This window comes from Phocoena phocoena, chromosome 12, assembly GCF_963924675.1.
Source record: "Phocoena phocoena chromosome 12, mPhoPho1.1, whole genome shotgun sequence".
NCBI classification, from domain to species: domain Eukaryota; kingdom Metazoa; phylum Chordata; class Mammalia; order Artiodactyla; family Phocoenidae; genus Phocoena; species Phocoena phocoena.
The window spans coordinates 80,439,158-80,462,191 of record NC_089230.1 but is presented as its reverse complement, the minus strand read 5'-3'; the positions used below and the strand labels follow the sequence as shown (position 1 = coordinate 80,462,191).

General features: G+C 40.7%; 1 protein-coding gene across 1 annotated transcript in view; it reads left to right on the top strand.

The window, feature by feature from the left end:
* CD109 (CD109 molecule) overlaps positions 1 to 19,292 on the top strand; it is a 113,073-nt gene extending 93,781 nt beyond the window's left edge. Inside the window, exons 24-33 of the mRNA XM_065888660.1 lie at positions 264 to 345; positions 3,064 to 3,292; positions 3,848 to 4,013; positions 5,549 to 5,739; positions 6,214 to 6,369; positions 7,378 to 7,443; positions 10,456 to 10,598; positions 14,897 to 15,044; positions 16,984 to 17,086; positions 19,117 to 19,292. Of these exons, the coding sequence (XP_065744732.1) occupies positions 264 to 345; positions 3,064 to 3,292; positions 3,848 to 4,013; positions 5,549 to 5,739; positions 6,214 to 6,369; positions 7,378 to 7,443; positions 10,456 to 10,598; positions 14,897 to 15,044; positions 16,984 to 17,086; positions 19,117 to 19,292 (1,460 nt within the window). The remainder of the gene's footprint in view (positions 1 to 263; positions 346 to 3,063; positions 3,293 to 3,847; positions 4,014 to 5,548; positions 5,740 to 6,213; positions 6,370 to 7,377; positions 7,444 to 10,455; positions 10,599 to 14,896; positions 15,045 to 16,983; positions 17,087 to 19,116) is intronic.
* The last annotated feature ends 3,742 nt before the right edge of the window (positions 19,293 to 23,034 follow it).

The window sequence follows — 23,034 nt, the reverse complement described above, 5'->3', positions numbered from 1 at the left end:
GAATTGTTGTCTGTGTGATGGTATTCTTCTGACTTTATTCCAGTTTGGGGCTATCGTGGTTCTTATTTTATGCATTCTACTTGAAACGTCCTGATGTTCTTAATCTCTCACAGCACACGATATAGAAAATATTCAACGTTAGTTGATTTCATGTCTTCTTTCCCATTCTCTGCCTATGTTTCCTCAATATGAAGTCATGATTAGAAACTTCCATTCATTGCAACTTGATTACATTGATTATCTGTCTATTTTGGTGTCTTCAGGTTACCAGAGAGAACTTCTCTATCAGAGGGAAGATGGCTCTTTCAGTGCTTTTGGGAATGATGACCCTTCTGGGAGCACTTGGTAAGTGTTTTTGCTAATGGAACAAATCCATGTCACTGAATGGGCTCTCACTAGGTCACGATGGCCATGAAATTGACAGATGTGTCTCTGTATCAGCTTGGAGGCTGCTTTTTCCATAGCCTGGCTTTAAAAGAGATTCTCCTTTTTAAATATGGTTTTAAAACACTAGTACATCAGACGTTTTTACTTAGAAAAGATAAGTCATAAATCCCCCTCTTTTTTGGTGGGAAAAGAAGCAATAAAATATGATGGTGCAGCTGGTAAGAAAAATTGGTTAGAAATATGGAGTATTGTGACATAGGTCTTTTTTAATTGGTTAGAAATATGGAGTATTGTGACATAGGTCTTTTTTTTTTTTTTTTTTGCCGTACAAGGGCCTCTCACTGTTGTGGCCTCTCCCGTTGCGGAGCACAGGCTCCGGACGCGCAGGCTCAGCGGCCATGGCTCACGGGCCCAGCCGCTCCGCGGCATGTGGGATTTTCCCGGACCCGGGCACGAACCCGCGTCCCCTACATCGGCAGGCGGACTCTGAACCACTGCGCCACCAGGGAAGCCCAACATAGGTCTTTTTTTAATCGGACACAATCAACACTAATTTTGTATTAATACAGTCAATGTAGTTTCTTGCTTTTTTTTTTTTTTTTTTTGAAGATGTTGGGGATAGGAGTTTATTAATTTATTTATTTTTGCTGTGTTGGGTCTTCATTTCTGTGCGAGGGCTTTCTCTAGTTGCGGTGAGCGGGAGCCACTCTTCACTGCAGTGTGCGGGCCTCTCTTGTTGCAGAGCACAGGCTCCAGACGCACAGGCTCAGTAGCTGACGCGCAGGCTCAGTAGCTGTGGCTCACGGGCCCAGCTGCTCCGTGGCATATGGGATCCTCCCAGACCAGGGCTCGAACCCGTGTCCCCCGCATTAGCAGGCAGATTCTCAACCACTGCGCCACCAGGGAAGCCCCAATGTAGTTTCTTTAAGGTTATTTTTTTGTGAAAAAACGGTGATGAGGTTAAGTAATGAACCTCCAGAGTTTCCTCCAGAATGAAATCTCCACATGGCTGATTTTGGATGATTGATTACTCTCTCCTTGTACTATCTTCAGTTCATTTTTCACCCAGAAAAAGATTGGCTAATTGTGGCAGTAGGATTAGATAAGGTGCGCCGTGGTAACAACCCTCTAAATCTCAGTGGTTTATTAACAAAGGTTGTACTCATGCTGCACTTCCACTGTGGCTCAGCAGGGGGCTCTGCGGTCTTTGTTTCAGCCACCAACTCACCCTGAGCCTCTAGGCTTGCTGCAGCCTGGGGACAGAGGGCTGGAGTATCCAGCAGTGGCGGTTAGAAGCTTCAGACCGGTATAAGATTTCTTATCACTTTTCCATGACGGGAGCTGGCCCCATGGCCACGCCTCACTTCAAGTGGGCAAGGAAGTGAATTCTTCTGCGTACCCAAAGTGCAAGAGAACTGCATCATATTGAATATTAGTAATGTTTGCCACACTAAATCTTTTATAGGATGAAACAGATCTGCTTCATATTTTCTTTTGGCACGAGTCAGGATGTAGATCCATAAATAGAAAGGTTTCAGTGTTTTATTGCCTGATGTTCTTTTCACCTCAGTATTTAATGTTCTGTAGCAGACATTGACATACTTTTTCTTTAAAGGGTCAGATAGTAAATATGTTAGGCATTGCAGGCCCCATAGAGCCTCTGTTGCATATTTTCCCCTTTTCCCTCCACCCTTTCTTTCTTTTTAAAAAATAAATGTATTTATTTATTTTTGGCCGCGTTGGGTCTTCGTTGCTGCACGCGGGCTTTCTCTAGTTGTGGCGAGCTGGGGCTACTCTTCGTTGCGGTGCGCGGGCTTCTCATTGCGGTGGCTTCTCTTGTTGCGGAGCATGGGCTCTAGGCGTGTGGGCTTCAGTAGTTGTGGCTCATGGGCTCCAGAGCGCAGGCTCAGTAGCTGTGGCTCACGGGCTTAGTTGCTCTGCGGCATGTGGGATCTTCCTGCGCCAGGGATCGAACCCATGTCCCTTGCATTGGCAAGCAGATTCTTAACCACTGCGCCACCAGGGAAGTCCCCACCCTCACTCTTTTTCTCTGTTTAAAAACTGTTCTTAGGTGGAGGTTGGGGGCTGTGCAGTGGGGAGAGGCACATATAAACAGACTGTGGGCTGTGTTTGGCACAGATAGATTTGGCCTACAGGCTGTAATTTGCTGATTCCTGTCCTATAGGAGAGAAAATATCCATTTCTTCTACTCAAAAGCACGACAGTTTGATTGTGAACTAAACATACTTCATCCACTGCTTTAGGGTCGAGCTAAGTGTGTGATGAGATCTTCCTTGGTAAATACCCGGAACAGTCCAAAGATGAATAACCTTGGACAGTTTAACTCTCTCTGAGTTTCGAATTCTCAACCTTTAAAATCAAGAGGCGGGATTAGATGATTTCTAAGTTCTTACCAACTCTGCTCTTTTGTGAGTTGACCTGGAATTTCCCAGCCACACCCAAGGGGAAGCCGTGCCCACTGGCCCAGCTGAGTTGTTCACTTTGTTGTCTCTTTGTCGTCTTTCTTCCTTTTGTTCTATCTTCAGTGATTGGCCCTTTGGTGAATCTTCTGATGGGGGAAAAGGGTTGTTATTGCTGGTGTGTTTTATTGCTCAGTGTAATTTGGAGGACTGTATAAAGTGTATTTTATGTAATTTTTCCCCCCTTTTCACCAAGGTTGTCAGCTTTTGTTTTAAGATGTTTCCTCGAAGCTGATCCTTACATAGATATTGACCAGAATGTGTTACACAGAGCATATACTTGGCTCAAAGGACATCAAAAATCCAATGGTGAATTTTGGGAGCCAGGAAGAGTGATCCACAGCGAGCTTCAAGGTGGCAATAAAAGTCCAGTAACCCTTACGGCTTATATTGTGACTTCTCTCCTGGGATATAAAAAGTATCAGGTATTTAATCTTTAATAAATAATGGGTGGAAAATCACAAGGAAGGTAGGTCTTGATGGGTCAAATACATGTCTGGAAACTTAAAGGATTTTGCAATATTCCATCACATTTGAAGTCTCGAATTTGAGTACTCTTCTGCTTTGCATCTGTGGCCACATCCCAAGAGCTGAGAATATATACTTTCTCCTCAATTTAGAGCTTCAACACCTGAGGTCATATGAGAGAGGTATCTTTCTCAGGCTATATTTTATGCCCTCATCTTAGTTCGTGATAGCCAATGGGAAAAACACTAGCAAAAGCTGCACTTCTTATTTTTTATTCCCTCTACGGAATGGTGCCTATTTGCTTGTAGAACCTGAAAAGCAATGTTATTGTAAAAATACATGGCAGATCATTAAACGTCAGTGATCGGGGGTGATTCCCATTGCCTAGGACAAAGGCGGGTGCTTAATAGACACTGAAATGGTTTTTGAATGAATGTTTGAAAATACTTTTTATTTAAATATGTTGGTGACAGGTTATTCTGAATAGTAAAATATATATTTTTTCTTTCCAGCCTAATAGTGATGTGCAGGAGTCTATCAACTTTTTGGAGTCCGAATTCGACAGAGGAATTTCAGACAATTACACCCTGGCTCTTGTAACTTATGCGCTGTCATCTGTGAGAAGCCCTAAAGCCAAGGACGCTTTGAATATGCTGACTTGGAGAGCAGAACAAGAAGGTAACGTGTGCAACCCGTTCTGCGTTATGAAATGTGTAAATGATATGAGAAAGTTTTGAACACCAGGTGCGAAGTTGATTACATTTATGTCTTCTGAATGGGATGAAAATGAGATGCAAGTAAGATCAGGAAGGGTTGACATGGCCATTCTGCTGCTACTCTCCCCAAGAGTTTTCTAGAGAACTTGGGGCCTTGGGTTTTTCCTTCTTTTAGATATGTTCTGCCACGTGTCAGTTACCCTTTGAATCGTCTGATGCCATTTCTGGTTTGGTGGCCTTGAGTGATCGTGAAGGCCTTGGTTTTTGGAGAGACTTGGGCTCAAATTCTGGTTCCGTTAGTTACCTTTAGGAGCTTCAGTTTCCCTGTCTTAAAATGGGAGTAACAGCTGCTTTAGGGTTGCTGTGAGGATTAAATGAGATAAGGTGCAGGGCTTACTTACCACGTCGTAGGTGTTCGAAAATGTGAATTAAAATGCTGACAGAAATGCAAATGTCAAAAAATGCTGTTAGTGAGCTGTATGTTTTTTTTACAGTTTTGGAATGGGCACTGTGATTTTTTAATCATACAGCTGCTTATGGGCTACAACAGGACAAAAAGTACAGGTGTTATTACTTTCCAAATGGCCTCTGTGGGGCAGAAGGGCTGGGTGGGCAGAAAGAGTTTTAGGTCATGTCAGTTTATTTACAGCTCTGTTAATTCAAGAAGGGGTGATTATGGAAAGTGCTTAGAGACTTCTGAGACTGTAAAAAAGAGTGTGTTATTATTAGCAGTAAGTTAGCTTACATCCTTTTTACCTGTTGCAGTGCTGGGGACTAGAAGATTACTGCATCGAGGCTGAAGTAGTCCTTGACATTTCTGCTTCTCTGCTTGGCTGAGTGGTAGTTATTTCACATTCCACTGAAGTGCAGTCATCATCTAAATAGTAATATTTGAGAGAATGGGGAGGGGGTACCACATAGCATGTTCATCTGGGGGCTAGCAGGAATATCTCTAGGAAGGTTGTTAGGGTGGCCAGGGTCCCTCATTTTTTCTTGGAGTCTTGGATTTTTGAACTTATAACACCACCTTTCAGATAATGAAAAAAGGAGTCTTTCCCGTTAGGGCTGGTTAATGGCAGATTCCCAGAACAGGGTTCTTTCCAATGTGTCCTAATATATTTTGGGATGGTCTGGAATAGAGTATGGTTTTTTAAAAAAAATAATTTATAGCTTTTTGGTCTTGAGCCAAACATATGGAATTTCTCTTGGGAAAATATTTTTATCAAAATGTCCTCAAATATAAGTAAAAGGACAAGGATGAAATTTTATAAGTTTTAATAGTTTAAGAAGTGACATGTAAGTACGTGTGTGTGTGTGTGTGTGTGTGTGTGTGTGTGTGAGTATGTGTATATTTGCTTGGCATCTATATACACATGTAGAGAAATATGTATACTTTTATGCTAGTCAAGGAGAACTTGGACCAGTGTAGGAATGTTTAATGGTATCAAGTGTAATTTTTCTGTATTTGGCCAGACCATTACTACTTTTCTCCCGCAGGAGACATGCAATTCTGGGTGTCACCGGTGTCCAGACTTTCTGAATCCTGGCAACCAAGCTCCCTGGATATTGAAGTCGCGGCCTATGCAATGCTCTCACACTTCCTGCAGCATCAGATTTCTGAGGGAATTCCGATTATGAGGTGGCTAAGCAGGCAGAGAAATAGCTTGGGAGGTTTTGCATCTACCCAGGTGAGTGATGATCACTTTAAATTTCTTTATAAAAATAATTATGTGTGTAAAACTATTTATAAAATTAAATCTCTCTCTCTCTCTATATATATATGTGGTTGCTTTATTTCATGACTTCATACAATTACATGGCAGTTAAAAAGTTTAGTAACTTAAATCAAAGGTTTAAGTTACTAATTTTAATTTTTTCTCACCTTTGACATAAACATCGTATCTGATACCCATATGGGATAAATTAGTTCCCTGTCTCACTAGCCATTTGTCGTCTCCGGTACCTGGTACAATAGGAGCTCAGTTCTAGTCAGCAGGTGTTTTCTGAGTCTTCCCTGGACTCCAGGTCAAGCAGATTCAAAGGTGAATCGAGGAGAGTTCCACTCCCAAGGAAGGTGGATGGTATCCTACCCGTGGTATCCTTTACTCTTTGGCGGCCTTAATATAGCCTTATGTGCACACATCTTTTTCTTTTCCCAACAGGACACCATTGTGGCCTTGAAGGCCCTGTCTGAGTTTGCAGCCCTAATGAACACAGAAGAGACAGATATCCAAGTGACCATGGTGGGGTCCGGTTCACGGAGTCCTGTGAAGTTTGTGATTAGCACACAGAACCGCTTTCTCCTCCAGACGGCTGAGGTGTGGACAAGGGCGTGCCTCTCCGAATGTCTGTGTAGATGCTTCCTTCTGCCGGAGTACCGCTTTATTTCCTTTCTGTTGACTTCAACAAAGACTTGTTCCCAGAGCTCTGTGCTGGCAGGAAGGAGTACCCTCCTTTGGTTGAATTTGCTGAGCTGGGGAAGGGAGGAGGGGTTGAGAACTTTGGACAGGTTTGGAAAAGGAGGAAACGTGGGCCCTGTCTCACTGGGAGAGGAATGAATACCCGTTGAGCTCCTATTCTTTGCAGGCCCTGTGCCAGATTTCTTGACATGTGCTATTTATTGCATTTACTTCTCAGACCAAGTACCTCTATCCCCACTGTACATATTATAAAACTGAGGCTAAGAGAGTTTAGCTGACTCTCCCAAGATCATGGTGCTAGTAACAGTAGAGCTAGGATTTGAACCCATGATTTCGAAGACCATGTTCCTTTAGGCTGCATCACATGTCCTCTTAGGTGAATTGATAGAACCAGTAGTAGAACTCTTTCTTTAAAATGGAATGAAGGGCTATGCTAAACCCTAACTTTTTTCCCTTGGTTAACTTTGTAGGAAGTTGAGGGTAATGGGTGAAAGCGGTAACTTTAAGGCTAGAACCTGAGGGAGAGGGGTGATGGCAAAGGAAAAAGAAGGAGGAGTGTTGGTTCCAGTCAGTGATGGTGTGCCATTGTGTTCTCAGGAAGGCCAGCGACTTGGATGCTGAGGGAGGCTTGAAGAGGGAGGAATGACTTTCATTTCTTGTCTTTCATGCTACAGCCCCTACAGAAGGGCAGACCTGTCCACAGCACTAACGTGTACTTCCTCAGCCTTCACCCCCCTTATCTGGTTGACCCATAACTTTTGACATGTGAGGCATGTAAAGTTCTTAGAACTTCACAGCGCACACAGCTTACACTCCCAGTGAGGGATAACAGCGGTCTCTCGTGCCGGCTGGAAGGACGTAGGTATGGACAATTAGCCTTATTCACCTTTTTCCACCTTTATTCAGCTTGCTGTGGTACAGCCAACTGCAGTTAATATTTCTGCAAGCGGTTTTGGATTTGCCATTTGTCAGGTATGCAATAATGTTTATTTTTGTTTTGTTAAATAGGACTTGCTATACTAATTCTTTGGTTTGGGGCACTGCTAAATCTTTAACTTAGATGATATAAAATTCGTAATGATTTACTTCTATGACTTAGACAAGATAAATCACTATCTTTAACAAAAAGTGTTGGAGATGTTACTAGCTAGTGAGTAGACAGCAACTATATAGTTTGATAATCTGTAGTTTGATAATATTTCTTGAGTATTATATGCTTTTTGAAGTAAGGATTAAAATCCTCCAATATGATTCATGTGAATTGTTGGGAACTCCCACCTTTTGTAAAAATACAGCTTAGAAATTGTAATACTGGGTAGAGTTTCTACTGTGACTTGATAACCATATAGCATTTTACTTACCATTTCTTAATATTCATTTAACGATATAAAGGTCAACATGGTTTTATAAGTAATTGACTTGAAGATAGGAAATGTGTCCCCTTGCTGTAAAATTTTATATTGTAGTAAATAAAACAATTAGAGCATGAGATGTTCAGTGCTCTGCTCTAGGAAGAAAATCTAAAGAAATCTACCCTTTATGGTGTAATTGGGATACAATAACATGGAAGTAGTATATAAAATACTGAATGGAAGTTACTATGCTTAATAATACATGAAAATCATGGGGACCTAAAACCATGTTATTGGGATGCAAAATAATATGTGATAGTACTAAAAAAGATTATGTGCTTGGTTAGAGAAAACAAACCAAACAAACCCTGAAAGATTTACTGAGAAAGTTAAAAAAAAGAGGCTATTATAGAGAAAAAGTACTTTTTCAAAAACCAGTACAACTATTCTAGTTGAGAGAACAGATGTACTTTCTAAGGCACAATGTGAAGGGTACATGGTCAGGTATAATTTGGAAACTTAGAAATAATGTGAAGATTATTTTGTACGATACTCAAAACACAGTAAATGTTTTTTAAAATCAAGGAAAACTCACAGTTAAAAAGAACGGTATTCAATGAAAAGGACAGAAAGACAAGAGTGAATAATTTGTATTGGTCTTTTTTTTTTTAAAAAAAAAAGTCTTTGTTGAATTTGTTACAATATTGCTTCTATTTTATGTTTTGGTTTTTTGACCATGAGGCGCGTGAGATCTTAACTCCCCAACCAGGGATTAAACCCGTACCCCCTGTGTTGGAAGGCGAAGGCTTAACTACCGGACAGCCAGGGAAGTCCCTTTGTATTGGTCTTTACTAACAATGACCATGTGAAAATTCTCACTCTCAAGCTGTCTTTTTATGTGAAGAGTAAATCCAAAAGTAAATACATAAGATATTTTAGATACGATTGAAAAATTTTATGTACTTAAACCACCAAATTGGTTGGAACTCATTCTTGATAAACCAAGTGTAGATAAGTTACTGAAGTCAGATGATTTTTATTTGAGATTTGAAGGACACAGCAGTAAATATGGTACCTAGTGGTCAGAATGTTCACCAGTCCTATGTTGCATTAACATGCAGAAAATGAAACGCAGGGACCAATAGGTACTTCTTGTAATGGAGAAAAAATTTGCAAAAAAGCTGGTCATCCAGAAATAGGTATTGACATTTCCTTTAGTTGATATTTTTGTAAGTGCTCTGGAAAAAGGAGGGCAAGGAAAACTCTCAGGTTTGCAATAAATGATAAAAAGCAAAGCTATTGGAAATAAACTGCAAGATTTCTTGACGTTCTCTGAGTGAGAAGTTCAGCTCTGTTGTGGACCAAATATAAATGCTAACACTTAGTTATAGATGAATATTAATTATGACCCAGGGGACAAATCTAGTAGTCGTGTTTGTTCTGTGATGAGATTGGTCTCTAAAGGAAAATGCGTGCCACGGGAAAGGGGGTAATGAAAATCACGGAGACTGTCTCTCCAATTGATGGAACCATTCTTCAACCGCTCCAAGAACACTCTACACTTTTAATTGTAGCTTAAGAAAAAGTTGGAGAATGTCCAGACTGAGATATTCCAGAATGATCAAGGGGAGGAAGGATTATATGATGTAGGTGTGGCAGAATAAAAAGTTGGAACTCTTAGGTTTGAAAGATGATTTGAAAGATGAAGGCTTAGAGAGAGGATTTTTTTTTTAAGTATGTAAATCCACAGTAGATACTACACGTTTAGGTCAGAGGGGCATGTGTGTGTGTGTGTGTGTGTGTGTGTGTGTGTGTGTGTGTGTGTGAGATTTAAGTATTAGCAAAAAAAAATACAGTATTACATATAATAGTAAGGTTTATGAACCTTAGTATCAAAAAAAGCGGAAGGGGTGAAGAATTTAAATAGATCCCGATTCGACTTGACATGAGGCAGGCCTAGGAAATTTAGAGGACATTCCCAAGCTTCTGATCTTAGGGTCCCTTTGAGGAAAACACTGGTCCTCACACCTCCTCAGGGTCCCCACAGTGCCATTCACATTGGTGGTGGGCACAGAGTATATGCTGAAAAAGACCCAGTTGACTTGAAATCCATCATTTGTTTCATCCTCTTTGAAAAACATGGTGTGATCGAAAAAGGCGGCTTAGCAGTTGAATAGGTTTTTGTTCCACCAAGGCTCTTGGGCGAAAACATTTTGATTTATCTTACTGATAGTTCCAGCTTGTGAAAAATAACTCCAGTTGGGCAGCAGAGCTTAGAAATTAGTGGATGCTTTCAGGAAACTTGGCAATAGTTTAACTTTTTCCCTCAAGGGAATGTTTTACATTATTTGAAAAAAAAAATGCCCATGAATATGGTCCACGATGGTCTCTGATACTTGGGATATTACCTAACAATTTTCTCAATTTTAAACATCATCGTTTATAAACTTTTATAATTATATTTGTTAATGATACTTCATTAGCTAGTAAAACTAATTCTTTTTTAGGTTGAAGATTACCAGTCTAGTTGGGTTTATCCCAAAGAGAATCATTACCTAATATTTAGGATACATAATGAAGGCAATTTATTGCTAGTAACTTATTATTTATGCTTATTTGTTATTTATTACAGCTTAATGTTATTTATAATGTGAAAGATTCCAGATCTTCCATAATCCAAAGATCTATCCAAGACCAAGAAGCCTTTGATTTAGACATTGCCGTAAAAGATGATAAAGATGATATCAATCACTTGAATTTGAATGTGTGCACAAGGTTGGTATCTAAGTCCCTCCTTTTTCTCCTTCTCCTTAAAAAAATAGATTTGAAGGCTTAATTAAATATATATGGTTGTTTATATATTTAATTATATTCAATATAACTCTGTATAGTTATTGAACTATATCAACGTAAGGCGTTCCATTTAACAAAGATTTCAGTTATGCATTACACTTCAGATTACAAACTAGAAATACTGCTAATTGTATTTAAGCATTTCTCAGCATGCCCAACTTGCTTACAAGTTTTCCTTGTATTTATAACAAGTCTGAATATAAAAGTTTAATAAAACTCAGGTTTAATTTAGAAAAACTTTAACGAATCATGTTGAATACTGCAAAGTTGATTATTTCTTTCTGTTGCTCATTTTTCTGTGAAGTGATTATTCCAGGTTCATATTTAACGTTTAGTTTTGTGCACTTAACTCAAAACTTCATAAGCGTGTGCAGGTTCGATGAAGAGCATAGTATTTTTTTTCAGACACAGTGAAAAGGTTCCAGTTTAGAAGATCCTTGCATTGGATAATTAGGCACTTAACAGCTTCTGGGAGTACTTAATAAGGTGGCTATTAAATTTGCTCTGTGTCCAGAGCATCTGAGGATCTTGTTAAGTCATAAGAGAAAGGTATCCGTTTCAAGACTACTGACTTCATAGATTCAGGGTCTGTGAAGCCGCCTTCAGCTTTCTTGCTTATTCTAACGCACACATAAGTTTGAGAGCAAGTCCTTCAGAAAGTTCTTGAAGCAAGAGACTAAAATTTCTTCCTTGTCAATCTCCCCTCTTAGCTCTGCATGATTTGGTGTCCAGCTGGGTGTTGCTGCAAGATGCACTGGTATTGGGGAGCTGCTGCCTGCCCTTTTTAAATATCCCGTAGCGTCTGGTTGACCTTGGGCTGTTGTTGGGCTGGAGGTCACTGATGTGGCCCTGAGCTGCCAGATCCTCCCAAGGTCATCTGTAGGTGTTTCTCCAGATGGTCAACCTTCTTAGCCATTGCCTGAACCCAGTCTCCTCCATTGCTGCTACCATCCCTACTATCTTGGGCCTTTTTGTTCCTTTTGTTTTTTGGAAAGTATTTTAAAAAATATTATTTATTTTGGCCACGCCAGGTCTTAGTTGCGGCATGCGGGATCTTCTTTGAGGCATGTGGGCTCTTAGTTGCAGCATGTGGGCTTCTTGGTTGCAGCATGTGAACTTCTTAGTTGCGGCATGCGGACTCTTAGCCGTGGCATGCACGTGGGATCTAGTTCCCCGACCAGGGATTGAACCTGGGCCCCCTGCATTGGGAGTGTGGAGTCTTACCCGCTGGACCACCAGGGAAGTCCCAGGGCCTTCCTGTTCCTGATTTTGGTATAAATTGTCAGTGTGTTTGCCCCTTTCCTCACCTGTTTGGGCATTTTGAACCAGCAGCTTGAGGATATCAGAATCTCTGCAGTAGCTTCCTTTTCAGCTGAGAAGAAAGTAGGACTCCCATTATACTTTACTAAGATTGCAACTGGGCTCTGTTCCAGAATAACAACATCAAGTTATTATTATTTAAACAGCAACCACCTACATTTATCACAAACTTACATGCCAGGCATTGTATCAGTGACTTGCACACATGTCTCATTTAGTCCTTAGAATTACTCTATAAAGTAAGTGCTATCATTATCCCTGCTTTTCTCATTTGCTCCTTCAGTCATTCGTTCGCTCAGTAAATATTGGTTTAGTCTCCATTCTGTGCCAGACACAGTGTCAGGATCTGGAATATAATGGTTAGCCAAAAAGACACAACCTTGTCTTCACAGAACTTACTATTTGGAAGAGGAGACAGAAATTAGTAAAAATAAATCCTGAAAACGACGTTACCGAACTGAGGTCTGGCTGCTTGCCGCTCGAAAGTCAATAACTGAGAGGCAGTTGTTGGTAGAAAGGAAAGATGCTTTAATCAGAAAAGCCGGCAATCTGGGGAGAAGGTGGACTCATGTCCTGAGATCAACTCTGAAGATTCAGTCCAGCTGTGACAGTTTTTAAAGGGAAAAAAGAGAGTAATCTCAGTTAATCGTTGAGATGGGGGGTCAGAGCCATTGCCATCCCCCCCCCCCGGCCCCCGTTTGCAGGCGTGTGGACTTCTTGTGATCTTTCTTTAGATGTTATCTTGTTCACACAGTTTGTGTATAAGATTACTAAAGGGGAAGCTGGGGAAGAGATCTGGCCATCTGTTAATTACTTATTCTTCATTTCTACTTTTTTGATCTACAGAAAGAACCAACAGGTTAGGCAAGGTATTGTGTGATCAAAAGATTTGAAAAGTGTGCTTGGGCTGGAGATGAGTAGAGCACGGGGGCGCCTGGTTTAAGGTTAGTTACAATGTAGCTTTGCTAATGTGGCAGGAAAAGGGGTTTCCTTGTGAGAGTGGTTTCCTGCAAAGAGCTGCTTATAGCAAGTCTAAAATTCTGCTTTTGAAAAGGGCAAAGAAGAATAGCGTTATGGAGCAATGAGAAGGATTTTACCTCTTAGGGAGGTCAGGTAAAGACACAGAGGAGGAAAATGAGGTGAAACTGAGATTCAGACCATAATGGGGTTTCACTGTTTATAGGGGCTCATGTAAAGATGCAGGATTCCAAGTCTTAATCCAGCATCAGGGAATCAGACAGGCAATAGACTTTGCTAGGTAGAGGACATCTATATCTTTTTCCTTCTTTCTTTTTTTGGAGGACCTGGAGAAGGGAAGTGTTTTAATGTCAGGGCTGGGAACTTTATAAAAAGGATTTAGATGTTGCTACTAGTTTTCTGAGAAAAATCTGCTATGAAATACAAACTACATTTTAAATGAATTCTTTCAATGGCACTTTATAAAAAGAATAGCTGGTGTTTCAGGTACTTTATTCTCATCAGTTGGGTCCAGGCCCTTACTCACCTCAGAAAAGGTTTCTCTGTGGCCTAGTAATTTAACAAATTCTGCCCCTGGCTGGTGGAAAGACCAGGTCAACCAAAGCACTTCTGATGAGGCACTAAAGTCATCATATCTGAGCAGGTGGGCTGTTTTTCTCATCTCTAAAACCCCTCTAGTTTTAATGCCCGTATTGGTTTTCAGTAGCATCTCTTCTGACTGAGTGCCTCACCAGCAGATGGTTTCAGCTGCCCGGCATCACCGAGCCCACTGCAGTCAGCACTTGTACTGTGTGGCTTTTCAATCGCGTTTGGCAGGCATCAGTTTGCTACTTTAAAAAGCAAGATTTTGGGCTTCCCTGGTGGCGCAGTGGTTGAGAGTCCGCCTGCCGATGCAGGGGACACGGGTTCGTGCCCCGGTCCGGGAAGATCCCACATGCCGCGGAGCGGCTGGGCCCGTGAGCCGTGGCCGCTGAGCCTGCGCGTCCGGAGCCTGTGCTCCGCAGCGGGAGAGGCCACAGCAGTGAGAGGCCCGCGTAACCCGTCACCCACCCCCCCCCCAAAAAAAAGCAAGATTTTCTACGCGCCCTTCTTGCTTTTGCCATTTAAAGGACAACAGGAACCAACTGAACGATGCTAAGAGACTTTCATGTTGGAGACAAACTCCTTTCCATAATGACATTGGGCTGTTTCAGATCCAAACAAAAAGCTCTTGCCATCTATTGATTTTAGAAAAATAATTAGTTCAAAGGAGACAAAATGTTGTTGGTGCCCAGATGCGTTGATATTCACGACGTGTACAACAGGGTTAAAGAACGAGCAGTGTGATAAAGCTTTCCAAGGCTTGTCATTCTCCCGAGGTGGCTAAAGCAAACACAAAATGTGCTCCAAGTATTTGGGAGAAGAAAGGCAAGGACCTTGCCTACTGGTCTTCTTTTTTTCTAAAACCCGATGAAGAAGAGGTTGTTGATGACTTGGCCGCTGTCTCCGGCTAAGTGGGCAAGCGATGCCTCTTTTTCGTTTCCTAGCTTTGAGTTGGAGAGCTTAGGGCCATCAGCTTTCGGGAAAATGAAAAATGCAATGTCGTTTGGTATCAGCCGCTAGAAAACAGATTTGCCCACCGAAGGGGCAAAGTCTGCCTTTCTTAAACCCAGGGGCCCAAGTCTGCTGCATTGCAGGCATTTCATGCTGACTGACAAATGGATCGGTTGTTCTGTTCCTCATGTGGTTGAAAGTTCTAAGAAGTTCAGACTGTAAGGAAAGGATTACCTTTTTACAGTTTTCTGTAGTAATTTTTTATTTCAATGAAATGGTAAATATTTGGAATAACACTTGGCGGTTTTAATATTTATATGAAGATAGTTTGCCAACAGCTTTAGGTTTTTCCTAAAGGGTTCTCTTCTCTCCTCTCCTCTTTGATTTAGGTTTCTAGGCCCAGGTAGAAGTGGCATGGCCCTTATGGAAATTAACCTCCTCAGTGGTTTTACCGTGTCCTCAGATGCCATTTCCCCGAGTGAGACCGTGAAAAAAGTAGAACACGACCATGGAAAACTCAACCTCTACTTAGACTCTGTAAGTAGTAAAACCTAAGTTTCACATTGGTAACCACTGACAAAGCCACTATTTATTGTGTTCAAAATTACCTTTACTGGGCTTCCCTGGTGGCGCAGTGGTTGAGAGTCCGCCTGCCGATGCAGGGGACACGGGTTCGTGCCCCGGTCCGGGAGGATCCCGCGTGCCGCGGAGCGGCTGGGCCCGTGAGCCACGGCCGCTGAGCCTGCGCGTCCGGAGCCTGTGCTCCGCGACGGGAGAGGCCACGGCAGTGAGAGGCCCGCGTACCGCAAAAAAAAAAAAAAAAAAAAAAAAGTTCAAAATTACCTTTACTTTAAACGTTTTCTTTATGTCATTATTTTGGCTTTTTGTGTCCCTGAACAACTTTCACATGGCAACTATCTGTTGTCCTCACTAAAAAGACATTATTATAAAATTAGTTTAAGGAGAATTACTATGAATGGTGAGCTTGATGAAAGTCTTGATAACAAAATTATTATTTCATACCAGATGTTCAACAAAGAGAATTGCTGTGATATAATTTCCAAAATGCAGTCCAGATGTCAACTGGAGAACTCCTTAGCTTCAGGGAATTGCTAAACATATTTGTGTAAATGTGGCTGATGAAAAAAAAAATGCTGACGGTGAAAGCTGTAATTACATGTTTTAAAATGCTTTCGTAAAAAAAGGCTTTTAATATATCCCCAAAGGGTTAATATTCCTGCATTGAAAAGTTAGGTGCTTAAATCATAGAATATTCTCAGAGGTTTGGTCCTTACACAAAATTATTATGTAATTTTCATGTACTCTTCCCATTACTGTGTGAAAGCTACTGATCCAAGAATAAGGTGCATAAAATATGTGAGAGAAAGGTTAGTGTGGAATTTAAGACTCTACTTGTTATGTCTCAAAACTGCTGGCATGTAAGTTTATTCTTCTGACATCTATATGAAATTCATATGTGGAATCAAAATTGAATTCTAAGTGTTCTTAGGATTTCATGTTACATGGGGGGAATATGTATGTTTCTTACTCCAGTTTTGCCAAGTGTGAATCAATCATATTGTTTCAGCAGTGAATCTACTTTGAAAAATCTAGTTCCTTAATGTTCTTTTTGTTTTAAGACTTCAAAAACCACTCTGGTTAAAAAGCTGTTAAAACGAATTCAAAGTTTCTAGATTCTTTTGCTGTTCAGTGATTTGCATATATTAAAGACTGTTTGATAGCCATGGGCCTAATTTGGGGTTTGAAAAATACATTTAAGGTTTTTTTAAAATAATGTTATTAGGTTTGGAGTGTCCATTACGTTTTGACTGACTAATTTGTCTTTTCACTTACTGCTAATTGGTATGTAATGGAATGTTTAAAGGAATTTATCAATTTCAGATTCCTTAACCAGTATTATTTGCCAAATTGGCATTAAGTGTCCTTCCTGGAGGCAAGGAGGCTGGCCTTTTGTACCCCTGGAGGCAAGGAGGCTGGCCTTGTGTGCCCATATCAGTCAGTTATTGGTTGTGGGCCACACCTCCCACTCTGAGGTTACTTCACTTACTGGATGAGGTGACTCCCGTGAGCTGAGGGTGATTCTCCAGAGAAGGGGGCTGGTGTGAGTCAGTAGCAGCAACCAGGATGGGGTGCAAAGCTGAGACGGGGGATTTTGGTGAAGCACCAGGGCCAGGGACATGCACTTCTGGGCTCCTGCTTACTTCACCACTCTAATTCTCAGTATCCGTTTCAGTAAAATGGAAGTAAGGACAATACCGATCATGCAAGGACTGTTTTACAAGATAAATGATGTAATTTCTATACAATGCTTACCCCAGTACCGGGTGTGTAGAAATGCTCCCTAAGTGTTCATTTCTATAGCTGTTTGATAAAAGGATAAGAGATAGAAATGTCTTTTACTTTCTCTTGAACGCATAATTTGCCGCACCCTTAAAAGTCTTTTGTATTTTTCAAGGTAAATGAAACCCAGTTCTGTGTTGATATTCCTTCTGTGAGAAACTTTAGAGTGTCAAATACACAAGATGCTTCAGTGTCCATAATGGATTACTATGAACCAAGTAAGTGTGTCCTGGGGTTCGTGAGACTTTGGGAGTTACGCCAGGCACTCATTCATTCATTCACTCATTCTTTCATTCCTTCATTCAGAGTGGTCATCTGCTGGATTGGCTTTGTGAGGGGCGGGTGTTGTTTGGGGTAGTGAAAGAGGTGGCGGAGCAGAAGGTGAGCTTTACGTTTAAACGAAGACAGTTGATAATTTACAAAAAAATAATCACATGGTAGCATTTAGCACATATTAAAAAATGATGTTTTTGCTCATAATGTTTTAGGTTTTTAACTCCCAGCTACAAACTTTACAAAGAAAAAGTGGCACAGAGAGTCCATTTATGTTCAATTTCCAAGGTTCTGCTCCTATTCCAAGCACCCACTCTATCAGGTTCTGGTTTTAAAACAGGGCTTCTTCAGGAGAGAACATGAACAGCGTCTGCAGTGGATGAGCCTCAGTTGGGTGTAGCTGTTTCTTCACTGAGGGAGTCTTGTTTTGCTAAAATTTATTTATTGTAACAGATTTTTTTTATCATTTCAAGAAAACCATAGTCTGTTTGGAAAATAACTTGAGCTTCTTTGACTTTACTGGTAATTTTTTACTTTATAAAATGTTAGAAATTTAGGATGTGAAAGTAGAGATCTAGTCCGGAGATCATCTAAGTTGATCAGGACGAATCTCTGTTCAATCACAGAGTGACTTTTTGTCGGTGTGTGATCTTCAGGCTAATGTTTCTACTTGTCATCACATTCATCCTGAATAAGCACTCCTGGGGCTCAGAATCGTTAGAACACATGAGAATCATTAACATTTTCATGTCGTAGGTAGTTGTAGATAATTACACTTTAAAGTACGCGGAACCTGTCCTCGTGGTTGGGAGTGTTTGGTGGAGTATTCATGCGAGACAATGGTAGCACCAGCTCTCTCTCCTTCTAAGTCAACAAGCCAGTTCCTCTCATCTTTTGCCTCCTGTTGGAGTTCACCCCCAGTTCTTGTGGGACATTTTGGGGACACACTGATGCAGCACTTTTTTTCTGGTGGAAGGATAAGATCCACTGTGGAGACTCAGTGACAGTACCTAGTTATCCAACTTTGTTACATGATTGTTGAAACATTCTCCAATTTATGTTTCTTAGGTGTGTGGAGAACATTTTAAACATCTGAAAAGCAAAAAAGATTCAGTCTCTGAGATTTTTTTGTGGAAGACAACTTATGTATGAGGGGGTGCATTTAAAATGAAAACATGGGAAAGGTCGGAATAAACCAACCAACCCATTTTGAAGAACCCTAGAGTTAGAAAACGTACTTAAAATATTAAAAAAGTCAATGAAAAATTGCAAAGAAATTTGAAAATAGAAATTGTATTTTTTACAATTTTTTGTAAAAAAATACAATTGTATTTTTTACAATTTTTAAAAATTGTAAAAATAAAAATCATTTGTGCTTTATAGTAAGGTTACTGTAGTGCTATTGGTGCTTTATATAGTTTTTAAAAAATATTAGCTTGTACTATAAAATTTACCCAAGTTGGATAGTTTTAGAGAGCTTAACGTTTTAAAACACTGAAACAAGGCATCACATAGGTAGAGTTCTCTTCACACTTTTGCATTTTTAAATGAAGTCCATGGTAAACATTTCTCTTCAGTAGTTCCAATGAGTAGAACCTTACTTGAATGCATAGAAAATGTCACCCTAAAATAAATTCTCAAGGAGGTTAAAACATCCTCAATTTACAGTCTTTCCCGTTCCAGGAAGAGTTTCAGGTTGTGGTTGAACTGCGGCATGCAGCTGTGGTCTATTTTCTCTCTTTTAATGCTGGCCAGCTGCTGGAGGTACAGAAACTGGACTCAAAGCATTGTTTCTCTCTTGGACTTGGTAGTCTGGGCCCCTCTTGAGTATTTCAGTTGTTTCTTGTAAAGAAAAATAAAATTATGTGAAGAACGGAAAACTCAGAAAAGTGTATCGAAATGCTCTTAAGTTTTGGCAAAGTAAATGCTTCTAAACAAAGGAGGCATGTAAACCAACATCTGCTTCTTTGAACAGGGCGGCAAGCGGTGAGAAGCTACAACTCCAGAGCACAGCTGTCCTCCTGTGACCTCTGTGGGGATGCACATGCCTGCGGCCCCTGTGACAGCGTGGCCTCGGCCTCCCTTTCTCACCCTAACGCCTGTCTCCTTGTCTGCTTCATGCTTCTGTTCTCTTTGCAGTGTTGGCTGTGATTTATTTTTTTAAAGACTCCGCCTAACACTTTCATTTCTAGAAGTCACATGTGATTGTCTTGTTTTCATAAGCAAATATTGCCTCTGCTTTGAAAATTAATGTTTTTCTTTTTATGGGATGGGATGGGGGTGTACAACTGGTCCTTGTATGTGTAGCTGCATGGAGTTCTTCCCCTGACTTCTGTGTGGAACAAAAAATCAGAATTATTGCAGCTGTATTCTTTTATTTCCCCCTCTTAAAATCTTTTAGGATTCTTTTGGAGGTGTTATTTTCTCCAGAATAAATGTGTTATTTTAGATGATTCTTTTCATTTTCTAGAGGAAATGAGCCTGGGTTCTTAAGCACTGCTCTACATCAGTGTCTACTTTAGTATTAACGATGGATTTCCTGGGAACTGGGAGGAAACAAACCCATGGGAGGAGCTTGTTCTGTCCCTTCTGTATCCACCCTAACCCTCCGCCTACACCACCCACCCCAGTGGTCTCAGTACATCCTTCTTAATCAGATATAATTTCTTTCTTTAGGATGGAGGTGGTGATTTTTTTTCTTTTAAAGGGAAATGGTGTTGTTCCACTCCAGATGTAGTCACACACCCCAGCCCTTACTCTTCCTCTGTTTTCCCTCTGGAGAGAAGCAGAGAGAGACCGGCTTCTCTGTGTTGCCGGCGGCTCAGAGGTTGAGGTTGTTGGGAAGTACCCAGAGGGGCCCCGGGTGCCCTCCTCTGCGTCCTCAGCCCCACATGTGGGCTCTGTTCAGGCTGGGGGTCAGAGGGCATGGCAACACGTGCCTTACGTGACTTGGACCAGAAGATCCTAGACCAGGAGGCACATGTGAGTCATGGGGGATGCTAAGCCAGGGGCACAACAAAATCCTGTATGAGATGTAGCAGACTGGACCTCCCCATGGTCTGGGAAAGAAGCTGGGGTTTGACAGGGATCAGAGAGATGTGAAGTACTGTACGGTGTTGGCCAGGGTCCTGTGGAACCTTCTAGATTCAGGTGTCAGACCACCAGCTGTCCAGTGACATCTAACGCTTGCTCTGAATCTTATAGAAGGTTCTTGAATTTTGAGCCCCTGTGTCATGGGTTACCCTGTATTCGGAAGGATAATATTCGTTTATCTGGGTGAAGTTGTAAGGAAAGATTCCTTTCTTCCCCCTTCCCTGTTTTTCCTCTATTCTCACCTTTGTTTCATCCTGCCTTCCCTTCCCGTCTTCCTTTCTTCTTTTCATTTGAAATACATTGAAATATTTTAGATATATCCAAAAAATTTAAAGATTTTTTTACTAAATCTAAAAATTGGTTTAATTTCACTCCTGAACTCCGCATTTGTCTCAAGGGGATGTAGAAACGTAATCGTCATGGGCTCCAAAGAAGCTGCATTGCAGTATTTTCAACTGTTTAAAAATAAATCCAAAAATAAAATATGCAAATAATATATTTTAAAGTAAATTTTAAAAAGAATGTTTTTACTTTAGTAAACTTAAATTACAGTGGAGTGGATGTTCATGGAATGCTTATGGATATTTTGGACACAAAGGTAGGAATGACTAACATTCAGGTTTTTAAAGCTTGAAACCTAAATGTAGAAAATAGATCCTCAGAGGGTGGTCTATGGAGAGAGAGCAGTTGAATATCAAACACATAATTTTCTTGTATTTACTTTCAAGTGGGGAAAAGTTTTTCATTGTGTTACACCTTTGAAACAATCCGATCTGAAAAAGGCACTTGGGTTTGGGCTTTCCTGTGCGGGGTTTCGGCTTTTATATGCTTAGGACTTGTTCGGAGATGAAAGTATCTTAGAACGAAGTTGGAGGAGTGTGTTGGCAAGGGATACCCCCTCGCTGCCCAGAGAGCCTCAGACAAACCGTAAATAGTTTATATTCCGTAGCTTATATTCCGTTCATACCGGACTTCTAGTGTAGTATTTTAGGAAACGCCAGAATGGAAAGCCATTGGAAGACAGTTTGTAGGTTTTTTAAACCATGTTTGTAGCTTTTTAAAACCATATTCCCTCATTTAAAAACTAGAACTCTAATAGTTTTTGTGAATTATTTCAGATGAAAAATTCACCTTGTAACTCATATTGTAATGCATCTCTTTTTATTATAAATGTATTGAAAGAGAGGAGAAGGAAGGGATTGAGGAAGAAGAGAAGAAGGAAGGGGGAGAGGGTCAGCGCAGCTGGAGGTGCATGGGACATTGCGGACGCGGGCGTCTTCCTCTGTCACGCCTCTCAGAGCGCTGGCTCAGCTGCAGCAGTGCGCTTGGATTAAAAGGGACCAAAAAGCCACAGGCATTAGGCGGAAAGGAGGACACATAGTAGTAATAATTGACAGTATCGACTTCTTTTCTTCACATTCTACGAGTAATAATACTAAAAATCTCTTTTTACCTTTAAGTTTGCTGATGTTGAAACTTTCCCTTTAGAATGCCATCAGTTTCACTTTCTGATCAGTTTCACTTTCTGATATGAACTAATTTAAAGTCCCCACTTCTTTTCCACTGAGTGGGAACCTCATTAAGACAGCAGCGTGTGTGACTTCCAGTTTTGACTGGCCAATGATTCCAGACACGGAACTTTAGGAATAACTAGTAGCCACGTAATTCAAGGACAGAGCAATGCTATTATATTTGGTTTCACCATCTTAATTGCTATAATTCTAAAAAAGAAGTTAAAGCCCATTAAAATACGCTGGGTCAATGAAATGCTTCCTTTTATTGTGTGGTCCTATTATACTTTATGTTTTTTAAAATATTCTAACAATAACATCTTTGGTTTCGTATTTTGGTTATATTATAATCCGTGGAGCATTGTGTTAATATAAAACCCAGATATACGCTTATTGCCTAACAGTTTGTTACTTATATATGCAATGCTGTATTCCACACGTGGGAATTTTCAGAATCGTACATAGCGTAATTCTCCCTGCTCCCATTTTTTTTGAGTCTGGGTGTCATTTTTTTTTTAAAAGTTGTATTTAACTGTAATTTCTTTTTATGTTAAATTTAGTTATAAATATTCTGGCAATATAATGCTAGTTATCTTTATTTTGATACAATTCAATTATTTTGATATAATTCAATTTGATATCATTCAGCATTTCTGGCTGTCCTATGACAATTGGAGCTATGATGTTTCTTCGTCATTCTTTTTTTTTTTTTTTTTTTTTGCGGTACGCGGGCCTCTCACTGTTGTGGCCTCTCCCGTTGCGGGGCACAGGCTCCGGACGCGCAGGCTCAGTGGCCATGGCTCACGGGCCCAGCCGCTTCCGCATCATGTGGGATCTTCCCGGACCGGGGCACGAACCCGTGTCCCCTGCATTGGCAGGCGGACTCTCAACCGCTGCGCCACCAGGGAAGCCCATCTTCGTCATTCTTTAAAGGAGCCATTATTAGCCTTCCAGCATGTAATCTGGAGTTCTTTTTAACAGCCTCACTTTTTCTAATTTGCTTGATTAAAGTTTAATACTGTTTTCTATAAAAATATGTTGTAAATACCTCCTTGACAAGGTTCCTTAACGTAAGGACAGTACTTAACTTGGTGTTCATCAAGTGGCTCCCATGGGTCCAGGTGCCATTACATCTTCTTGGCTGCATCATTTACTTGCACTTTTAAAATCTGAGGCACAGTGAGTGGACTCACTCTTGGATAAGATTCAGGACTTTATGTACTCTCAGTAGAGGCTTCTGTTAGACAGAAGAATATTCTGATTTTTTTTTTCTTTCAAGTTCCAGTAAA